Raw genomic sequence first — 18708 nt, forward strand, 5'->3', positions numbered from 1 at the left:
TGCTTATAATGCAGAACAGTTATAAGATTTATTAATCTTCAACTCCCCTCTGAGATATCACTTGCATTCTCACAGGAGGAAAAGGGCAATGGTGACATTTAATTAGCTTATTTATATATTTACACTATTTTGAACAAACAAGGTAATTACTTTAAAATTGTTCTCAAGTCTCATTCATTCAATTTTTCTCCTCTCGGCTCTTACTGTTAGTGTACATAGAGACACAGGACAGGAAGGAATCTCATGTTATCAAGTTCAGTTTCCTGATATAGGCACCATGTCATATAATACCTTTCAAAAACTTACTGAGCTCCATCTCAAAAGCAATTAGGTTTCTAGCTCTACTAATCCAACTGAAAGGCTGTTTTAGAACCTGATTTTGTTGATGTTTATAAACCTTCACTAATTTCCAGCCCAAATTCATTCATAGCTAATTTATAGCCATTTTTTCTCAAGCCAGGATTCTCCATTAGCTTAAATATTTCTTTACCTTCCCTAATATTTATCTCCTTGATGTATTTATAGATAGCACTCATAGCACATCTGAGCCTTCATTTTGCTAGGTTAAGCAGCAAAGTTCTTCTAGTCTCCTTTCCTAAGGCAGGTATCTTCCTGGCAGACTTTCTCTCTACCTATTCCAATTTGAATTTATCCTGATTATGGGTGACCAAAGTGTGCAGAATATTCCAAATAAGGAATTTTTGGGAAACATTAAAAAAAAAAAGGAATTCAAAACAAGGTCTTACCAGCACCTTGTTCAATGATATTAATACTTCCCTAACTTTTCTGGAAATACTTTGCCCAAAGCATCTTAGAATTGTATTGCTGTTTCATGGCTTTATCATTTTTGCAGCCCATAATCATGTTGAGATCAAGAACTGTATGTCTCAAAATGCGATTGAACTGTATTCCTTATTGCAGATACAAGCAAACTGGTTATAAGAAACAGCCCTAAAGATGGGGAGTTGTGACCCAAATGCCAGAGCCTACTCCTCTAACTTATACTGGTTATTTACCAAATGTAACATATTCCTTTGTAACACATTTTTTTCTGTGCTATTTGCAAATAATGAGGGGCTTTGATATTAATTAGGCACTCTGCCTTTCTGCCTCTCAACAAAGGCAACATTTTGATCAGACAAGTAGTAATTGATCCCAACCTCCAGTACAGGATGGGGAGAAAGAGAGGGCAGGTATGGAGTTCCTGTTTTGATATCTCTGGACAGGTATAGAATGTCCTTGAAGGGAGATGAAGGTAGCTTTTCTCCTTCCATTGGTCAGGGATAGGAAGAGCTGAGCCAACTAGAATTCTTGATGATTATATAAAGGGATATCTCTTACAATGGGTAGCAGTGTCTTATAGGTAGGGATTTACTTAATTCTTGCTAAGGCAAGGGAAAAATCACGGAGTCATTTTTTTAGGTCTTTTTGCAGTGGCTCCCCCTGCTGCTGATTGCTCCCAGTGGTCCCACCCATGACTGCTGATTGACCAAGAGGGCTTCCCATTGTGAAGCCCGGCCCCTTGCTACTGATTGGTGGAGAGGGGCAGGGCTACATGACAGGCAACCCCCTCAGCCAATCAGCAGCAAGCGGCAGGGTTACCAGCATCTTATCTTTAGTAAGTTCCCCCTCCCCCCCCCCACCTGGTGATTCCGCACCAAAATAGTGGGGATTGGCATTTTCACAGGGTTTGCAGAAACTGCTTTTTTCATGGTTTCCACAAAAATGCAAAATTGTGAATAGTCTAGTGAATACCTACTTATGGGTGGTGGAGTGTACTTGGTCACAAAGGCTAAAATTTGGTTACAAGATCTGAAGGATTAGATTAGTCAGGAAACAGCTACTAGATATTGTGGGTGGAAACCTGCAGTCAGGCTAGCTGCTGTTGCCCCTAGTGGTGTATATCTGCTGCACAAAAATGCTAAAAAGTTGACCTCTCAGAGGTAGGTAAGACCTAGGTTTCATTGGTGAACCTTGTTTCTGAAAGAAGTGAAAGTGGTCAGACCATTTGGATTGTGAGAAATGTGGAAAATAATGTGCTATAACTAAAAAATAATCATATTTATTTAGGGATCAAAGCTGTAATACTTAAATACTTTAACTTGAGACCTTTGCTTTGGTATAACACAGCACTCAAGCTAATGCTTAAGCATAAGCATATGAATAGCTCCATTGACTTTGAATATAATAAAGATGAGACAATATATTGCAACTCATATAGCAGCAAGGGAAGTTTAGATATTAGGAAAAGCTTACTCACTAGGAGGGTAGCAAAATGCTGGAACAAGTACTCAGGCTGTGGAACCTCCATCCTTGGAGGTTTTTAAGACTTAGCTAGACAAAGCCTTGGCTGGGATGACCTAGTTGGGAATGGTCCTACTTGGAGCAGGGGGTTGGACTAGATGACTACCTAAGGTCCCTTCCAACCCTAATTTCTCTGATTCTATAAAGTAGAGTAAGAGCACTAGCCACATTTTTCAAGATTTGGGGGCTAAAGTTGACATATTCTAGCACATAAATTAAATGCCTAGATTTTGATAGCTGTTACTTCCTATCACAGGTTATATTATAATTAAAGTGTTAATCATATTACAATCAGAAATATTTTGTGCATTAGACTGCTTTCCAACTTATATACATGCTTAGTGGATCTGTACATGAGGGGGAAGCTATCAGTATATAAGCTGTGATATGCTATTCTGGTACTTTGTTTATGATATGTTTGTTCTGCAGAAAATTATGCATTCTCTGTGTGATGCTTCCATTTTTTAAATATATCTATTATACTGGGTTCTAAAAAGTGTAAACATATGTAATGTAAATTACTTTTATTACTAATTATTTACATAAGGCTGCAGATGTAGGCAGCTACAGCATAAAAGAAAAGAGAAACTGTTTCCCTAAAGAAAGAGACAATGTGACAATAGGACAATGCGCTATTCTATGTAAATGAAGATGGTGACAGAGTAATGGTAAAGCCGAAAAAACCCCCCAAAACAAAACAACCCCCCCCCACCTGTTTGAGAAGAGATGGGTGTCAGGAACAGAACAGAGTGAAAAAGCAGGGGCCTTCAATCTGAAGGAACAGATTTTTGGCTATGCTCCATCCACTCAGTGGGATGACTACTGTGAGCTAGTGCTTATCAGGGTGAACAAGGGCTCCACCTGACCCTTTGTTTTCATTTTCCCTTCTTTAAGCAACATATATTAATACTGGACATCAAGGTTATTGCTGCCTAACTTCAATAAGTCTCACTTGTTTAACAGCCCCTCCTCTCAAGATATATGCCTCTGCAAACAAGTATGTGGGTTAGATGCACAGTCTTCTTTTTGTTCCCTCTGTTTCCTGTATCAAGTAGCTGGCCTGACTAATTCTGTAATAGCTTTTCATTTCAATGCAAACAGGTAGTAGGGCATAAACTATTGCTGAGGCTTGGTGGCATATTGGGCTGCTCTGAGGATGATAGAGTGCAGTTTATGTACCATGTCAACTTCAGGGCTGTACCTGAAGGCACCATATTGCTCTAAAATGGGGGGAAATTCTGTGGATGATACTCTCAGTGGATTGTAACTCCTTCATTTCCTTCTTTTTATAGTCAGAATAATCTCTAAGGAATATGGAATCTAGCAGAGATTTTTCAGAGATTTCAGAGAATTTTTTAATATTTATATTTTCCTGAGGGGTTCTCAGCGTAGTACATACTGGGGCAGGCTGATTATTTAGTCTCTTGCCTTTGGCTGAAGCCTCCATTCTTGGGTAGGAATGAGGCAATTAGAAACTTTATAAATTTGTGTTAGATTTAATGAAAGATCATTGATTTAATCAATTGATTCTTTTTGTTATTTTATAGCATAATCACTTTGATTTTAATTCAGTTTGAGCTGTTTCCTGGGAAGTTCTTGGCAGGCATAAAAATAATATTCAAGTGGGAAAACAATGAGAGTCAAGAAATGTTTTCCACCTGTAAAGAATATCATGTGATTGAACCTAATGCTTCACTTCAGCAGTGGTGAATTCACAACCACTGCTAGTAATTTGTTTCATTTACTATTTTTACTTGTTCAGGTTTTCTTAATATTTATTTAACTTATACTTATTCTGTTGTATCTCAGCTTCATTTACCTTGTCTGTACTGGCTATTGAAAATATTTGATCCATATACTATGTACAATCTTTTCTTCAGAGCTCAGAAATCTGCTTTTCCCTCTGATCTGGAGGAGTCTGGGTCCATTAGGTTTCAGTGTATATCTTCAAGCATATCTCATGTGAAGGCTTTCTTGGAGTGGAATTTTGGGTAGATTAATGGTAGAGTGGGGAGAGACAGGGTTTTCACATCCTAAAAATAGATTAAGGTAATGTATTATTTCTTTTCATGATGAAAACATTTGTTGTAGGCAGGTGTTTCCCTTTTCAGGTCTTCATTACCTGTCTTTCTCAGTTTGCTCCAAAATCCCTTCTAGCTCCAGAGAGTTCTTCAAAAGTAGATGTACCAAGTTATAGAAATTTAGCTTAAATAAATCCCTGACCTATTTTAATAAATGCTGTATTATCATTATATATTCACTATCTAATTTATCTACCGATTCATCAGTTCAGCATGCAATATACATAATGCTGATGTGATTTAGTAGGTGATAGATTTGATTCAAAAGACATATTAGATTTGGTAGGTGCTGACTTTGATTCAGCATAAGATGACTTTGTCTTACAATGATACATGCTGTTTCCATTTTGATAAATGCTCTATTAGAAAGAGGAAAACATACTGCAAAAGTTGAACCACTCATTTCAACAGTGGGATTATGAAAGTTTCCTAGTATATGTATATTATGATTTGATAGTTTAGCCATATACAGTGCATTTCTTAACATTTCATAGATTAAAAGTAATCTGCTGAGCAGGATATCTGTACTACATGTATTTCTGAGATTTGACTGAATAACCACATGGTAGAACAGAAAACAAAAACAATTTAATGTATGGTGATCGTATTCAGTTCTGTTTACCCAAGATTACAATTTAGAAGGCTGACAGTGAACTTAATTGTTCTTTTATTAATTTGAGTAGCTTGTTAACAAAAATCAAACTACTGATTAAGAAGCAACAATTATTCTGCTTCCCCCAAGTCAAAACTTGTAGCTGTACTTCACTGGGGTTCTGATTTCATTGATGAGTTCTGATGACATCATAAAGCTGAAAAACAATAGTTAACTGAAGTCATGACACCAGGATGAACTGACAGATTAACAGTAAGTATATTTCAATATCTTTTATTATAATGAATGTTAATATTTTAAAAGGTTTATCTGCTCTTTGAATAGCATTCATGTACTTCTGTGTCTCTGATGCTGGTTTAAACTTGAAACTGTCCTTGTATTTTAAAAGGAGAAACTTTTGGTTTACGGCTAGTTATGTCAGTACAGTACTTTAAAGATCTAGGGCTTGATCCATCACAAAATTAGAAAAGTCATCCTGAATGCCAGGTTTTTCTTTCTTTTTTAGATTGTATGGTCTGATTGCTGCTATATCTCTCCCATTGTCCACACCCATTATTCTCCTAGACATAAGCATATGCACACTTACTGTCAGAAACACAGAGAAAGAAAGTACAAGTTTCCACCCTTTTAAAACAAGAAGTATGTTACTGCGGAAACCAGTCCTTAACCTAAGTTTAACTCTTATCTCCCTAAAAACAAATAGTATGCCAGATTTGGATTTGAATTAAAATTTCTCTTAAATTTTGAGGACCTCAGATCCATCTTTAGTAGTATATTAGTCAGAATAACAGATTGGAAGTTACTGCTGATTTTATGCCACATTTAAAAAATAAAAAAATGTTTATAGATTGTGTGTAAGTGATGATAGAGGGCCTTGCTACACATTAATTTTAGGTAGCTCCTGGAGCTCTTAACTCCTAGATTGTCCACATGTTAACATCTGAAACTAGTTTTAAGCATACTTTATGCAGCTTAAAGTTGCATCACTCCAGGTGCAGCTGGTAAACTCAGACTGGTGGAGCAGTGATTGGATCCCACCGCGTTTGGAAAGAAAGACCTTTTGGTAAGGGTAAGATTGGCCTTGAGAATGTAATTACTGATGCAGTTGCCTTTGGGGATACTGTTTTGGACACACAGACCAAAAGATCTGGGCAGAATTAGTTCCCCTCTTAGGTGAGGCTTTCATGACAAATCAGAAGGAGGATGGTCTGATAGATGGTGTCTGGGCAAAGTAACCAGTTTTTAAGAAGCAAATCCAGGACACAATGCCATGCACAACTGTACATGGAATAATTAGTTCTGCTGCAAGGCCAGTTTAAAATGAAGTTTTTAAATTTGGAGTAAAATTCCTCTTTTAATGTACTCTGTGGGAACATCAGAATATAGCTCAGTAATTCAGAACAGTCCTAGAAAACTTGGGATCATTATGACACTTTTCCAAGGCCCCTGGCATGCATTGCATTTCTGGCATGATTAACAAGTTATTTATGCTGTAAATAGCAACATTTCATATGTTTACCAAATTTATGGTGTAACATCTTTTTGATTGGCTTAAATGCTGCCATAAATTGAACTGTGGCATACCCTATCATCCCAATGACAACAATTTAGCTGATTGTCAGCACTGGGGTCTGGGCAGCCCAGGGTCTGGACTCTGTCTGGGGACTGCCCTGCTCCCAATGCTGACAATCTCTGACTGCTTACGTTGGGATGTGGGCTTGTTGGGACCTGATACTTTAAAGACCCTTGCCTTGCAGCCCCTAATTTTTAACATGCCAGGTCCTAGCAAGCTTCTGGCTGTGGGGCACCTCTGCGGATCAGACAGACATCCTTGGGACCAAACTGGGACTCAGGCTACCTGATGCCAAATCCTGACACTCAGCTGAGCATCAAGATTCAGCACTAGGCAGCCCTGTGATCTGAAACAAAGCAGCCCCCCTACCCAACTGGTGGGATCAGACTGGGAGCAGCTCAGATCCCAAATGTGGCTTTCTACTGCTGTAGCCCTGAAAGCTGCTAAGCATCTTTTCAAAAATGGGTGCACAGCTGGGGATGGGGGAGCTTCCTCCATCCCTAGGTGCATGCGCTGGATTAAAGAGGCAGCCAATATAAACAGAGGGACCTGGGGAAGCTTCACCATCTTCAGCTGTATGTGCTGGGAGAGCATGTGATGAGAGAGCTTTCCTCCACCCCAGCTACTCATGCACCCTTAAAAAGGCATCTAGCATGAGCAGCTAGGGATGAGGGAACTCCCTCTTATCCCATGCTGCTTATGCCAGGCACCTCTTTAAAACAGTACATGCAGCAGAAGATCCGGGGAGCTGCCCCATCCTCAGCATCTCCCCTACTTTAGGCTTACAGCACCCAGAGAACTCAAAAAAGTGCATAGAAATTCAGCCGGAGTTCCCAGCTGCATGCCCACTTTTTAAAGGTCCAAGGCACCATGAGCCTGATACCAAGGAAAGGCTCCCTGATGTTGGGTTTACTGTACCCCAGATTGTTAAAAGTGGGCATGCAATCAAGGCCTGCCTGATTTTTTTTTTTTTTAAATGTTCGTGGGTATCCACAGAAGCAGCAGCTGAGGAATTTGGAGCAATCCATGTGCGTAGAGGATGCAACTGGGGAGGATGGAGAAGAGACACTGGTTTGTCTGGCATATGGCAGGTCACATAATTTGGGGAATGGGGCATAAAATTCCTCTGACCCCAATCATGCAACTGTCTTAATATCCGCCAGTATCTTAAGATATTTGAGGTAAAGTTGCATTCTGGCTAGTAAGGCTTGAAATCTGGAATGTTCTTCCCATAAAAGGAGACATACTTGAAGGAGCTATTCAGATAGTAGCTGTAGAAGAGAGGTATGATTATATTTGCACTTGAAAATCCTGCCATTTAGAGATTAAAAATGTGCACCGGTGCTTTGTAAACCAGCTATAAAATTCTTGCAAGTAAATGCTTTGTCAGTTTTATTAAATATCCCCTTTTCCTTAGCTATGTATGTGATTTTGTGTTGCAAACCCATACACTCCTGCTGGCTAGTGCTTGGGGTTGAAACAGCTATAGAATTTGTTTAAAACTTGTATTCAAAACAGCATCCCAGCCGAGGCAGTCGATTACAGTGGGCAAGATTCTCATCTGGTGTAAATTGGCTTGGCTTCTAGCCCAGTGGTACCAGAAAGGAAATCCAATTACACTAGAGCTGATTTCCAATTTTGCAAACTTTTAACAGCCCTTGATATTTTAATTGGAGAGAAAACAGCAATTAAAATGGGAAAAGATGACTTCTACCAGTTGGGAATGGACATACACTAATCTGTAATCTCTCCTGCAGGTATGTGTACTGCTGCAGTACTCCATCTTCATAATACTGTGCTCTAAAGAGGTAATTATTTTGATACTGTAAAGAGGGTTTGTCTTTAAGGTTTTGTGCTGCATCTTGCTTCATGATGGGGTGAGCAGAAAATTGTGGTGCTAAATCTTTTCTCTAACTTGATATACAGGCCCAGTGCACTTAGCTCTTTCTTTCAGATGTAAGGCAAATAGGACTCAGGGCCTTGGAGTGGTGCAGGTCTTTGGAAGTACCTGCAGTCTTCTTTGAAGTTACTTTAGATTGAATGACTGGTTTGCCATAGAGAGGTTTTAATTCTCTTCAGAATTACTTCTGCAGGGCAGTACAGTAACTAATGGAGACATGCTGGCAAGAAGGGGTTATGGCAGGGGTGAGCAATTAGTTTGGGCGGAGGGCCACTTACTGAGTTTTGGCAAGCCATTGAGGGCCACATGACAGGCAGCCAGGGGAAGATAAATATTAATTTTCTAAATTTTTTAGGGGCCCCACGGGCCAGATAGAATGGCCGGTGGGCTGCATTTTGCCCACCCCTGGGTTATGGTATCCTTGGGGGTCTCTTTTGCAGGTGACCTGCAGGTTCATGCTTACTCTGGAACATCTTTAGGGCTCTGGCACTCGCTGAAGCAAGCAGTTAAGGATATGGACTCTATCCTCTTACCAAAAAAATTATTAGGAAATGTCCTGAATGGAAATTCAGATTTTTGTGAGTGTGTTGTCTGCTGCTTGGTAATCTAACGAGGATTCCTGGAATTAGAAATCAAATAATAAAATAGTAACAATAACATCTGAAAGCATGTTAGTGATCAGTTCTCACTACAATGAGAGCTGTTTGTATGTAAGGAATTGTTGGAATGATCTCCAAATCATAATTTCACAGGTCTCAAACAGCTTGGTTTGGTAGTCACACTAGTTAGATAAACAACTGGTTATGCAGGCTTAAAGTGAGACAAGCGTAATAGAACCAAGAATTTCACAAGTTATGACTTGGATGCTGCTAGCATATTTCTTTCCTTTATTCCACTTTTTCTTTGCTGTGTTTTCTGTAGTTTTTAAGCCTTTTTCAGATGTTCAGCTTTCTCTTGTTGCTGATGTCTCTCAGGACATCATAGATATTTCAGAAAGGCCTAAAGTATTGAGCATAGGGTTTTTTTTTCTTTCAGAGAGGTTTGGCTCAGAACCTAACATCTGGACAGAATTTTTAAAAAGCTTCAGGCCATTACTAAAATAACAATAGGCAATCTTATGGGAATACCCTTTGATTACGTATTATCCTATCCAAAACTACAAAAATCTCTACTTCCCCAGAAATATTCAAAGGAAGATAACACAGGATCCTACATCTAGTTTTAAAGTATATGGTCAAAGACGAGTAACAAGCTGACACACAATAACTTTTTTGAAACTATTTAGTTGGTCTAATAAAAGATATTGCCTCTACACCAAGACTTTGCCTGCTCAAAGACAAGACACCAGGAATTGATAAGGACCTAGGGAAGGAACTGGATATGTGATGTCATGGTACAATGCATGATTTCTAATTGTCATGACCTACATGACCAATGCATGACCTACATTGTCAAATGCTGATGGAAGAGGTCAGGGGCATCAGTTTTTCTTCAGATGATACATCTCAGTGTGTCGTATCTTTTTGACTTTGCCTAGATGAAAATGCAGTTCTTCCTTGCTTATTGCTGGCCACATCCCGTAAATGAGGATAAGCAGACAGGTCTTTGGCAAAGACAGAGTAATTTCTCTTACCTGTTAATTTCTGTTCTTGGAAAGGAGCCATCTTACAGTCTGATCTGGATAATTTTTAACATTCACTGGCAATTATTTGTGTGACATGCAACACTTTCTTGCACCTTGCTTCTTTCCAGCAGGTCCAAACATTCGCTGTTGACCCTGTACTTTCAAATATTATTTCTGAACTTTTAATATTTGCAGTTATAAGCCAGTCTGGTACTTTTGAAGCTGCTGTAGTTAATACAGCTTCTGAGAGATTGTTCTGAAACTTTCCAGAGTTGTCCTGCCATGATGTCATCCTCACTCTCTTTTGCAGCTGCCAATGAGAGTTGCCTTTAATAACAACTGAAAGTGGGTCTTTTCCAAGAATGGAAGTTAGTCATTAAGAGAAATTCGTCTTTCCAGTACAAATTTTACCTTGGTGAAAAAAAATAGCACATGTAAATATAGCAAAATAATGGCACATTTTATTACCTACACATAATTGACTGTGTGCTTATTAATGAAGGCAGGGACAAAATGACAGAACAGAGTCATTAAGGCTAACTACAGACAGTCAAAAAGCCTGGGGCTGAATTGATTCAATCTTCACAGTTTAGTCTAAGCTGCATAGGTTGAACCAATAAATCAGTGAAGAGACACATTCACTTTTGATTCCAGAAATGCAGTCCCATGCCTGCAGTGGCCCAGGCTAGAAGCTGGTGGGGAAGGAGGGGTGCTAGAGCACACCTCCCTGCTCTGCAGGAGCAGACAGCTTGGACCAAGGCTAGCCTGCCCACCCTGCGAGGGGGTTGGCAGGGGAGGTGCAAAGCATCCTGGGATCCTGGGGGACTGTGAGTTAACTTGAACCTGGAGGGGATGTAGTATAGAAGTTCAATAAACTAATTGAATCTAAAACAGTTAAGTCTGATTACATCCATCCAGGTTTTGGCCATTTTGGAAGCAGTTTATATAAACTGAACTTCTGCTGTGTTTATAGATTTTAACTGGTTTCTTATCATTTCTACCAATTTATGTTTAATTTCTGTCCTTAGCCCCATGGGAAAAAATGATTTGCAATACTCTTATTGCATTGTAGCCCCTGTTACACCATTACTTTTGACCACAGCTTTATGAGGTGGGTCATTATTTTTTCCTAATCTCACAGATGAGGAAGCCGACTCAGGGAAATTTTAGTGATTTGCAAAAGGGAGCAGTGTCCAAGCTACGCTAAGAACTGTCAAGCTAAATGGTGACTGTCATGTGCCGAGATCACACTTCTGAGTACTATGCAATATTACATTCAAATGCTTACATATTTTCAGCTTAAAAGTAGGAAAGTATGCCACTTGCATTCCAGGAATCTCAGTTATATTCAAACCATTCATATGTTTTCTTTAAATTTTCAAGTGAGCTGATATGTTTCTTAATGAAAGCTACTGTCTGTGAGCTGTGATTCAGGAAGAGGGATTATATAACATAGACCCAGCACTCCTTCCCAAAAATCTGCTTTTACTTACTACTTGGTGGAAATTTGTGCATCTCATCCTAGCTCACTTCTGAACATGCTATGGGAAATAATATCCTTAACATCAGTGCTACAAGGTTACTGCTTAGCATTTATTAAAAGGTAGTAGTACAATAGGAACTATGGTTAGAAAGAGGTCATTCTCACTAGAAACAAGAGAGATAAAAAAGACTGATGGATTTTTAAAGAATTGGAAAGATAACCTTCCACTGACTGTTTGAAAAATGCATCTCTGCTTACCTAGTACGCTCACAAGATGAAGACAAAATTCTTCTCCTACTAAACATAGCTACTTCAAAATAGTCATTTTCAAGAATAGGATCAGGAGCTCCAGGGTCATTTTGATGAAGAAGAAATATTTTCAATGATTAGAATTAAGAGGTTTCTTACTGCGTGTCCTGCTGCTCCACTAGTCACTGTTTCCATAACAAGAAGTTACCCTGCAGTGATGGTATCAAACTTTTCTGCTTCCTATGGTGCATTCAGAGGTCAGCTGCAATGAGAATGCAGAAGCCTCTCTGACAGAATAAAAGGAAAACTGCAACCTTATAAATCATCATGAAAGAGGTAAAAAATTGATGTCTTAAGAAAACGGGATTACTTTTTTTTGTTCAGATAGAAAGATAAGGGAATACAATATATTTCTGGATACCCTTGAGAAAAGAAGTAAAGGCTCTGCAGAATTTACTGTCAGATAATGCAGCATTGGTTTTGTCTTGAGTTGCTATAGTGTTAACAGTTGAAAGTGAACTCTCTAACCCATTTTAAAACTTTGCATGGCCCTGTCACATCTGGAGAAATTATTTTCACTTGTGCTATAATTCTGAGATCATTTTAAAGAAAATATATTTATGTCTGAGAAGCTTACAATTCAGGGGAAAATTGCGACCAGTGCTTCATATTCAAATGCAGTAGCAATTTATATTCAGAAAAAAATGCTTATATAGTTCATCTGAATGCCCTTTTTCTCCTCTAGCTCCCTCTTGACTTCTCAGATCTGGCTCTCACAGAACCATACATCACTGAACCTGTCCACAGGAAAAATATTAGATCTCTTTATTTTACAAAATTAAGGGTCCCTTCTCCTTATGCAATGTAATTGTTATTTTTAATGTTTATCATATACTTATATTTTAATATAACATTATGATACTTATGTATCATATAATGCTAAAAAATCTGCTACTATATTCAATGGAGCTAATGTTCTAACTTGTTATAAGATTTTATACATGTAAGAGTAAGTTCCAGGAAAGTATTGTGACACTAATAACAAAAATTTGCAGAGAAAAAATAATTTGTCACAAAATTCTGCATAGACTTTATATACATTATTACAATATAATGCTGCATATTGTGCTCTTAATTTCAAAGGACCTTTTTAACTGTAAAAATACCCTTTGTTTTTGTTACACTGGTGAACAGTAGACTTTTTTAAAGTTTCAAAAAAAATCAGAATTGAATTCCTCAAAAATGGGGATGGTGTTGAGAATCCATGAGAAAAGATTATTTTTATATGGCTAGTTAATGTGTATGCATACCTCATCCTTGCTAAATTTTGATATACTTTTAACTCTTATGCTATATAAATGTAGTTTGGAGAAATATGCAAATACATGGATGCTTGTTTGACCAACCCTCTCATTTACTTCTCCCTTGAACCTTTCTCTCACTACATGTTTTTCTTTTTTCAGGAGTATCTGCTCACTTCTCTGTTAGAATACAGTTCATTTATTAGGGGTGTCTGCTTCCTTATGTTGGCTTTAAGTTTCACCATTTGGTTGATTTTATCTTTACATTGTTGCAATGGAACCCTGTAGTTCTGTGAAGCAATTTTCATTGCTTTGTAGAATTTAGGGTGAAAAGAGAGTATTATGATTGGAGTATTATGATTGTGTGATATTGGAGGTCTAGGCTGACCTCCAATATCACACAGGCTGAGGAAGCTAACTAACGGGGTTCTTGCATCAAAACTATAACATTTGATCTAGTTCAATCACATCTTTGAGAAAGACATTTGATCTTGATTTATGGATGTTAAATGGTAGAAAATCCCCTAGATTGCTGAATGTGTTGTTTCAGCAGTAACAGATCTTGTTGTTAAAAGTGTATGCCTTACTTTTAGTCTGAATTTGTCTAGCTTCAGCTTTTAGTCATTAAATTTTGTTATACCTCTCAGTTTCAAACCAATAAAAAGCATTTTATTATTTGAAATGATCTTCACATCCAGGTACTTTGTCACCTTTTAATATTTTCTTGATTAAATGAAATAGATTGACCTACTTTGGTTTCTAGGCTGGCTTCTCAGACCTCACATAATTCTTGAAGTTTTTTTTTTAACCCTTTCCAATTTTTCAAGATTCTTTTAAGGTGGACAGATAACTGAACAATGTGTTCCGATAATGGGAACAATAATTTTTATATATGCAGGTTATACAGTCTACCTGCTTTTGTTCAGTATTTTCCTGTTTACACAAGGATTTTCTTAGTCCATTTAACTACAGTGTTTTGCTGGGTGCTCATGTATGATATGTTATCCATTATAGTGTTCAGAATCACTGTTTTCCAGAGCACAGTCCCCATTCTGTAAGTGTGATTTATTCCTAAATTAATGACTTTGTATTTGACCATCTTAAAATGTATGCTGTTCAAATGAAACACCTTACTGAACAAGGCAGTTCAATCTGTAGAATATTGTCCTTACCATTTGCCACTCTGCCGATTTTTGTAGTCTGCAATCTTCACCAGCAATAATTTTATATATTTTTTTCAGTCTGTTGGAAAAAAATATTGGAGAAGTTAAGTCAAGACCAAACCTTTCAAGATCACACTAGAAATACCCTCACTTATTGATGATTCCCCATTTATAACTGTCTTTGAATTAATTAACTTTTTAATATCTATATCTATATATTTTATATTTGTTATATTGGTTTTAAAGTGAGAATGTTTTATTTCAGTGTGGAAATAATTAAATGTCTTACTGAAGTGTAAGTGTGTATTACGTCAGTGTAGTTACCTAAATAGACTGTATTTGCACTCTCATAAAAAACTTTGACTCTTGCAGCCAGAGTGCTCAGGTTCCAATCCTCTATTTCCATCAGTCTGTGCACCCTTATGAGGAAGGAAGGGAAGCTGCTTTTAGCAATTCTGTTGTTCATGTTTGGATATAACCTCCCAAGTTCTATTTAAATTTAAATATATCTGATGAAGTTGAGCGGGTAGGGAAATGCTGAATCCTGCTGTCCACACCAAATCCTGAAAAATGAGACCTGATACCAAAAAATGGTAACAGTCCAGCTGCATCTCAGTCCCATCTCTGGTTTTTCTGATTCAGGGGTCAGGTTTTGTGCCTTTTCCATACTGGGTTGGTATTATGCTTTTCTTACAGTCTTAGATTGGGTCCTGGACTACTGTAAACTTGACTGTTCTTACAGAGCAGATCTTATAGAACAGATGAGACTGCAGTGGGCACCTGCACCTTTTCCTGTCAGGTATTTGTGGTCAGTGGTGAATGTAGTGAGAAGAAAGCCTGTGATGGTTGGCTAGGAAGGCCTAACTGCTTCTCCAAACAGTCCACTGAGTCTTGAGTGTGAGCTCGAAGAGTTGTCTAACTGTAACTATCTCACTACTGGACAGAAAGGGGCTTCTGAATTTTTATAGTCCTTTTGATTTATTGGTTCCCACTTGGCTAAACAAATTATGTGAATTGGCTGGACCTAAAGATAGAAATTTACAATTAATAGCTTCAGCATTGTCTTAAAAACCCTGAAGTATTTATGGGGAGTCAGCTTATCTCAAGCCATTTTTGTTTTCCTTATAGCTTGTTATTAAATCAAATCAACCCGTATATAATTAACAACTTGATAACCAAAGTCGCATCTCGTATTCATAAATTATCAAAAAGCAGCACCATATTTATTTGTTCCCTGTATCTTAATCGCTGAAAAAGGAGAGGACAGTGTCGGTACATAGGGTAACATTGAGTCTTCCCGGAAGTGGGATTAGTGTATGTGTTTCTTAAAAGGAAAGGTTTTCAAAAGTGCTCTTATAAATGGTCTAACTGTACTTCTGGTGAAGTCAGTGGGAGTTGTAGTTATACCTGCTGAGATTAGAGCTGGTGGAAAGAGCTGGCTTAATATGCCCCACTTCCACAAAAAGAGAAGCGTCAGTTCTACTGAATTATTCAGTCTTCTATGGAGGTAATACTTACAAAAATATTTCAAACTTTAATAAGTTGAAAGGATAAATGATAAATACCTCTGTTATAACTGTACATTCATTCTTACCTTGCAACAGCTGTCCCCATAATATTTTATATTTTATTTATAATTAAAATAACTATACATTACAAATAGAGATCAAATATACATTCGGTGACATGAAATATAGTACATTTATAGGGCATAAAGACAAGTGTCCACAAAGAATTCCTAGGAAAGATAAATGATTGAAATTCAGTACATGCCTTTGTTTCCCCTATATATAGATCTCAAAAAAGTCACTCAGACCTGATCAAGCAGTTCAAGGATGTTACATGTTATGTAATTATATATACAGTCCTTTGTACTGCAATATGTCCAAATACTTCTTGAGTCCTCTTCAGTAGTTTCCACTCCTCCATTACTTCACACCTCTAAGCTCATTGTATTCATAGTTTTGAAATTTTATGACCTGATAAAGGTTGCTTGATGCCTGAAAATTTGCCTGACCTTTCTCCCAACTCCCTAAATATGTTGTGGAATCTGGCTTGGGAAATTTTCAAGTGTGGGTTGTACTGACACATGACATCAGGGATATTGCCAGATGTGACAAACACCATTTCTTTGCTCCTGCCACAGCTGACACAACTATTTTCCATGCCAGTCTCTTTTATGGAAAGCCCACCCTGAGCTGATTTACACAGACCAACTAAAGCCTGTTTTCACAGCTTCCCCTGATGGCCTACTTTTACTGCGACACTCATAATCAATTTGCACTGGGTGAGGACCTATCCCCTAACTTCTGATAAATATTAATATGAAGCTACCTTACTAGAGTAGAGAGTGCAGGTAGGGGAGTAGCGTATACATTTAGCCTTCTTGTACAGTTACTTGAAGGGGCAGAGCTCATCACCTGCTTCTGGCAGCTTGGAAGAGGTCAGATCACTCCATGGGGCATAATAGTCATCTCTTTTTTTTTTCTCCCTAGGTCTGCTACTGTCTAAAAAGACCAGAGGTGGATTCTTGGAAGAGAAAGTAAAGAGGGAGCCAAGAAGTGTTCAACAGAGATATTTTTACATGGAAAATTTGATCTCAAAGACAATGAGAGAGGAGGTAGGAAGGCTGCAGTCTTTGACTTACAGTATATAGGGATGAATGAACACTGTAAATTTAAATTTGCAGTTGTTGCTCATTGGTTCACACTGATGCAGGCTTGACTTACCTTCTTTCTCAGGATAATGAATACAATACACCTTTCTCTGTAAATTTTTCAACCAGAATTAAATTCCAGGTCATAAGGAGTGCCATTTACTGGGTCAGACCATAGGTCTATCTTGCCCAGCATTCTGTGTCACACAGTGGCAGAAAGTGGAAAAGGAGAGTGATAGGGGTTTCTTTTTCACTTGCAGTTTCCAGCACTTAAGGTCTAGGAAATTCTGATTCAGAGACTGTACCCTGAACTCCCATGCTCAATAGCTACTGAAGCACCTTTCCTCCAATAATTTGTCCAATCCCTTTTTGAATCTGGCTAAACTGTCAGCTTCCACAGCATCTGGTGGCAATGAGTTCCACACTTTAATTGCACGTGTGAAAAAACCCTCCTTTTTAATGTTTTAAATTAACTACCTACTAGTTTCATTTTATGACCCCTAGTTACTGTGTTGTGAGTGAGAATAAACAGTAAATCCCTATTGACTTTCTCTTTGCTATTTAGTATTTTGTAAACCTTTATCGTGTCCTCCCCTCAAGTATCTCTTTTTTAAAGCTGAATAAGCCTAGCCTCTTTAGTTTTTCCATATATGGAAGCCCCTCCCTACTGCTAATCATCCTTATTGCTCTTCTCTGTACCTTCTCTAGCTTTTCTATAGCCTTTTTGATGTCTGGGAACCAGAAATGGGTACAGTATTCAAGGTGTGGACACACTGGTTTTATAAAGGGGCATAATGATACTTTTGTTTTTGTTTACCATTCTCTTCTTAATAATTCCTAACATTTTGTTTGCCTTTTTGGATGGCTGCTGAGCACTGAGCTGATGTTTTTAGCAAACTGTCAACAATGACTCCCAGATCTCTTTCCTTAGTAGTAACAGCTAATGTAGAGCCCATCATAGTGTTGGTATAATTTGGGTTATTTTTGCCCAGCTGCATCACTTTACACTTATCTACATTGAATTCAATCTGCCATTTAGTTGCCCATTTGTTCAACAGTGATAGATCCTTTTGTAGTTGCTTACAGTCTGCCTTGGTCTTTACCACTTGGAATAATTTTGTGTCATTGGCATATTTTGCCACCTTGCTACTCACCCCCTTGTCCAGATCATTCATGAATATGTTAAACAGCACTGGTCCCAACACAGATCCTTGGGGAACCGTGCTGTTTATTTCCTACCATCCTGGAAGCTGACCATTTATACTCATTCTTTGTTTTGTATCTATAAGCCAATTTCTAATCCATGAGTGGACTTTCTTTGTAATTCCATGACTACCTAACTTATTTAAGAGCCTCTGGTGGGGGACCTTGTCAACAGCTTTTTGGAAGTCCAGATGTACTATGTCAACTGGATCACTTTAATCCACTTGCTTATTGACACCCTCAGAGAACTCCATTGGTCAGTGAGGCATACTTACCCTTTGAAAAAACCATGCTGATTTCACCCCCTCCACTCCCCCATAGCAAGACACAATCATCCATGTGCTGAACAAGTCTTTTTTTTTTTTAATTAATATTTCTACCAGTCTTCCAGGAACACAAGTTAGACTCACTGACCTGTAGTTCCCTGCATCTCCTCTAGAGCCCTTTTAAATATGGGAGTCACATTGGCAACTCTTCAGTCCTCTGGTACCAAGGCTGCTTTCAGTGATAGGTTGCATACTACAGTTAGGAGTTCAGCAATTTCCAATCTGAACTCTT

General features: G+C 38.1%; 1 protein-coding gene across 1 annotated transcript in view; it reads left to right on the top strand.

Moving 5' to 3' along the window:
• The first annotated feature begins 8331 nt into the window (after window positions 1–8331).
• IQCM (IQ motif containing M) overlaps window positions 8332–18708 on the top strand; it is a 198119-nt gene continuing 187742 nt past the window's right edge. Inside the window, exons 1-2 of the mRNA XM_019478174.2 lie at window positions 8332–8379; window positions 16787–16911. Coding sequence (XP_019333719.1) covers window positions 16876–16911 — 36 coding nt within the window. The 5' untranslated portion in view covers window positions 8332–8379; window positions 16787–16875. The remainder of the gene's footprint in view (window positions 8380–16786; window positions 16912–18708) is intronic.

Source organism: Alligator mississippiensis, chromosome 2 (genome assembly GCF_030867095.1).
Source record: "Alligator mississippiensis isolate rAllMis1 chromosome 2, rAllMis1, whole genome shotgun sequence".
Classification (NCBI taxonomy): domain Eukaryota; kingdom Metazoa; phylum Chordata; order Crocodylia; family Alligatoridae; genus Alligator; species Alligator mississippiensis.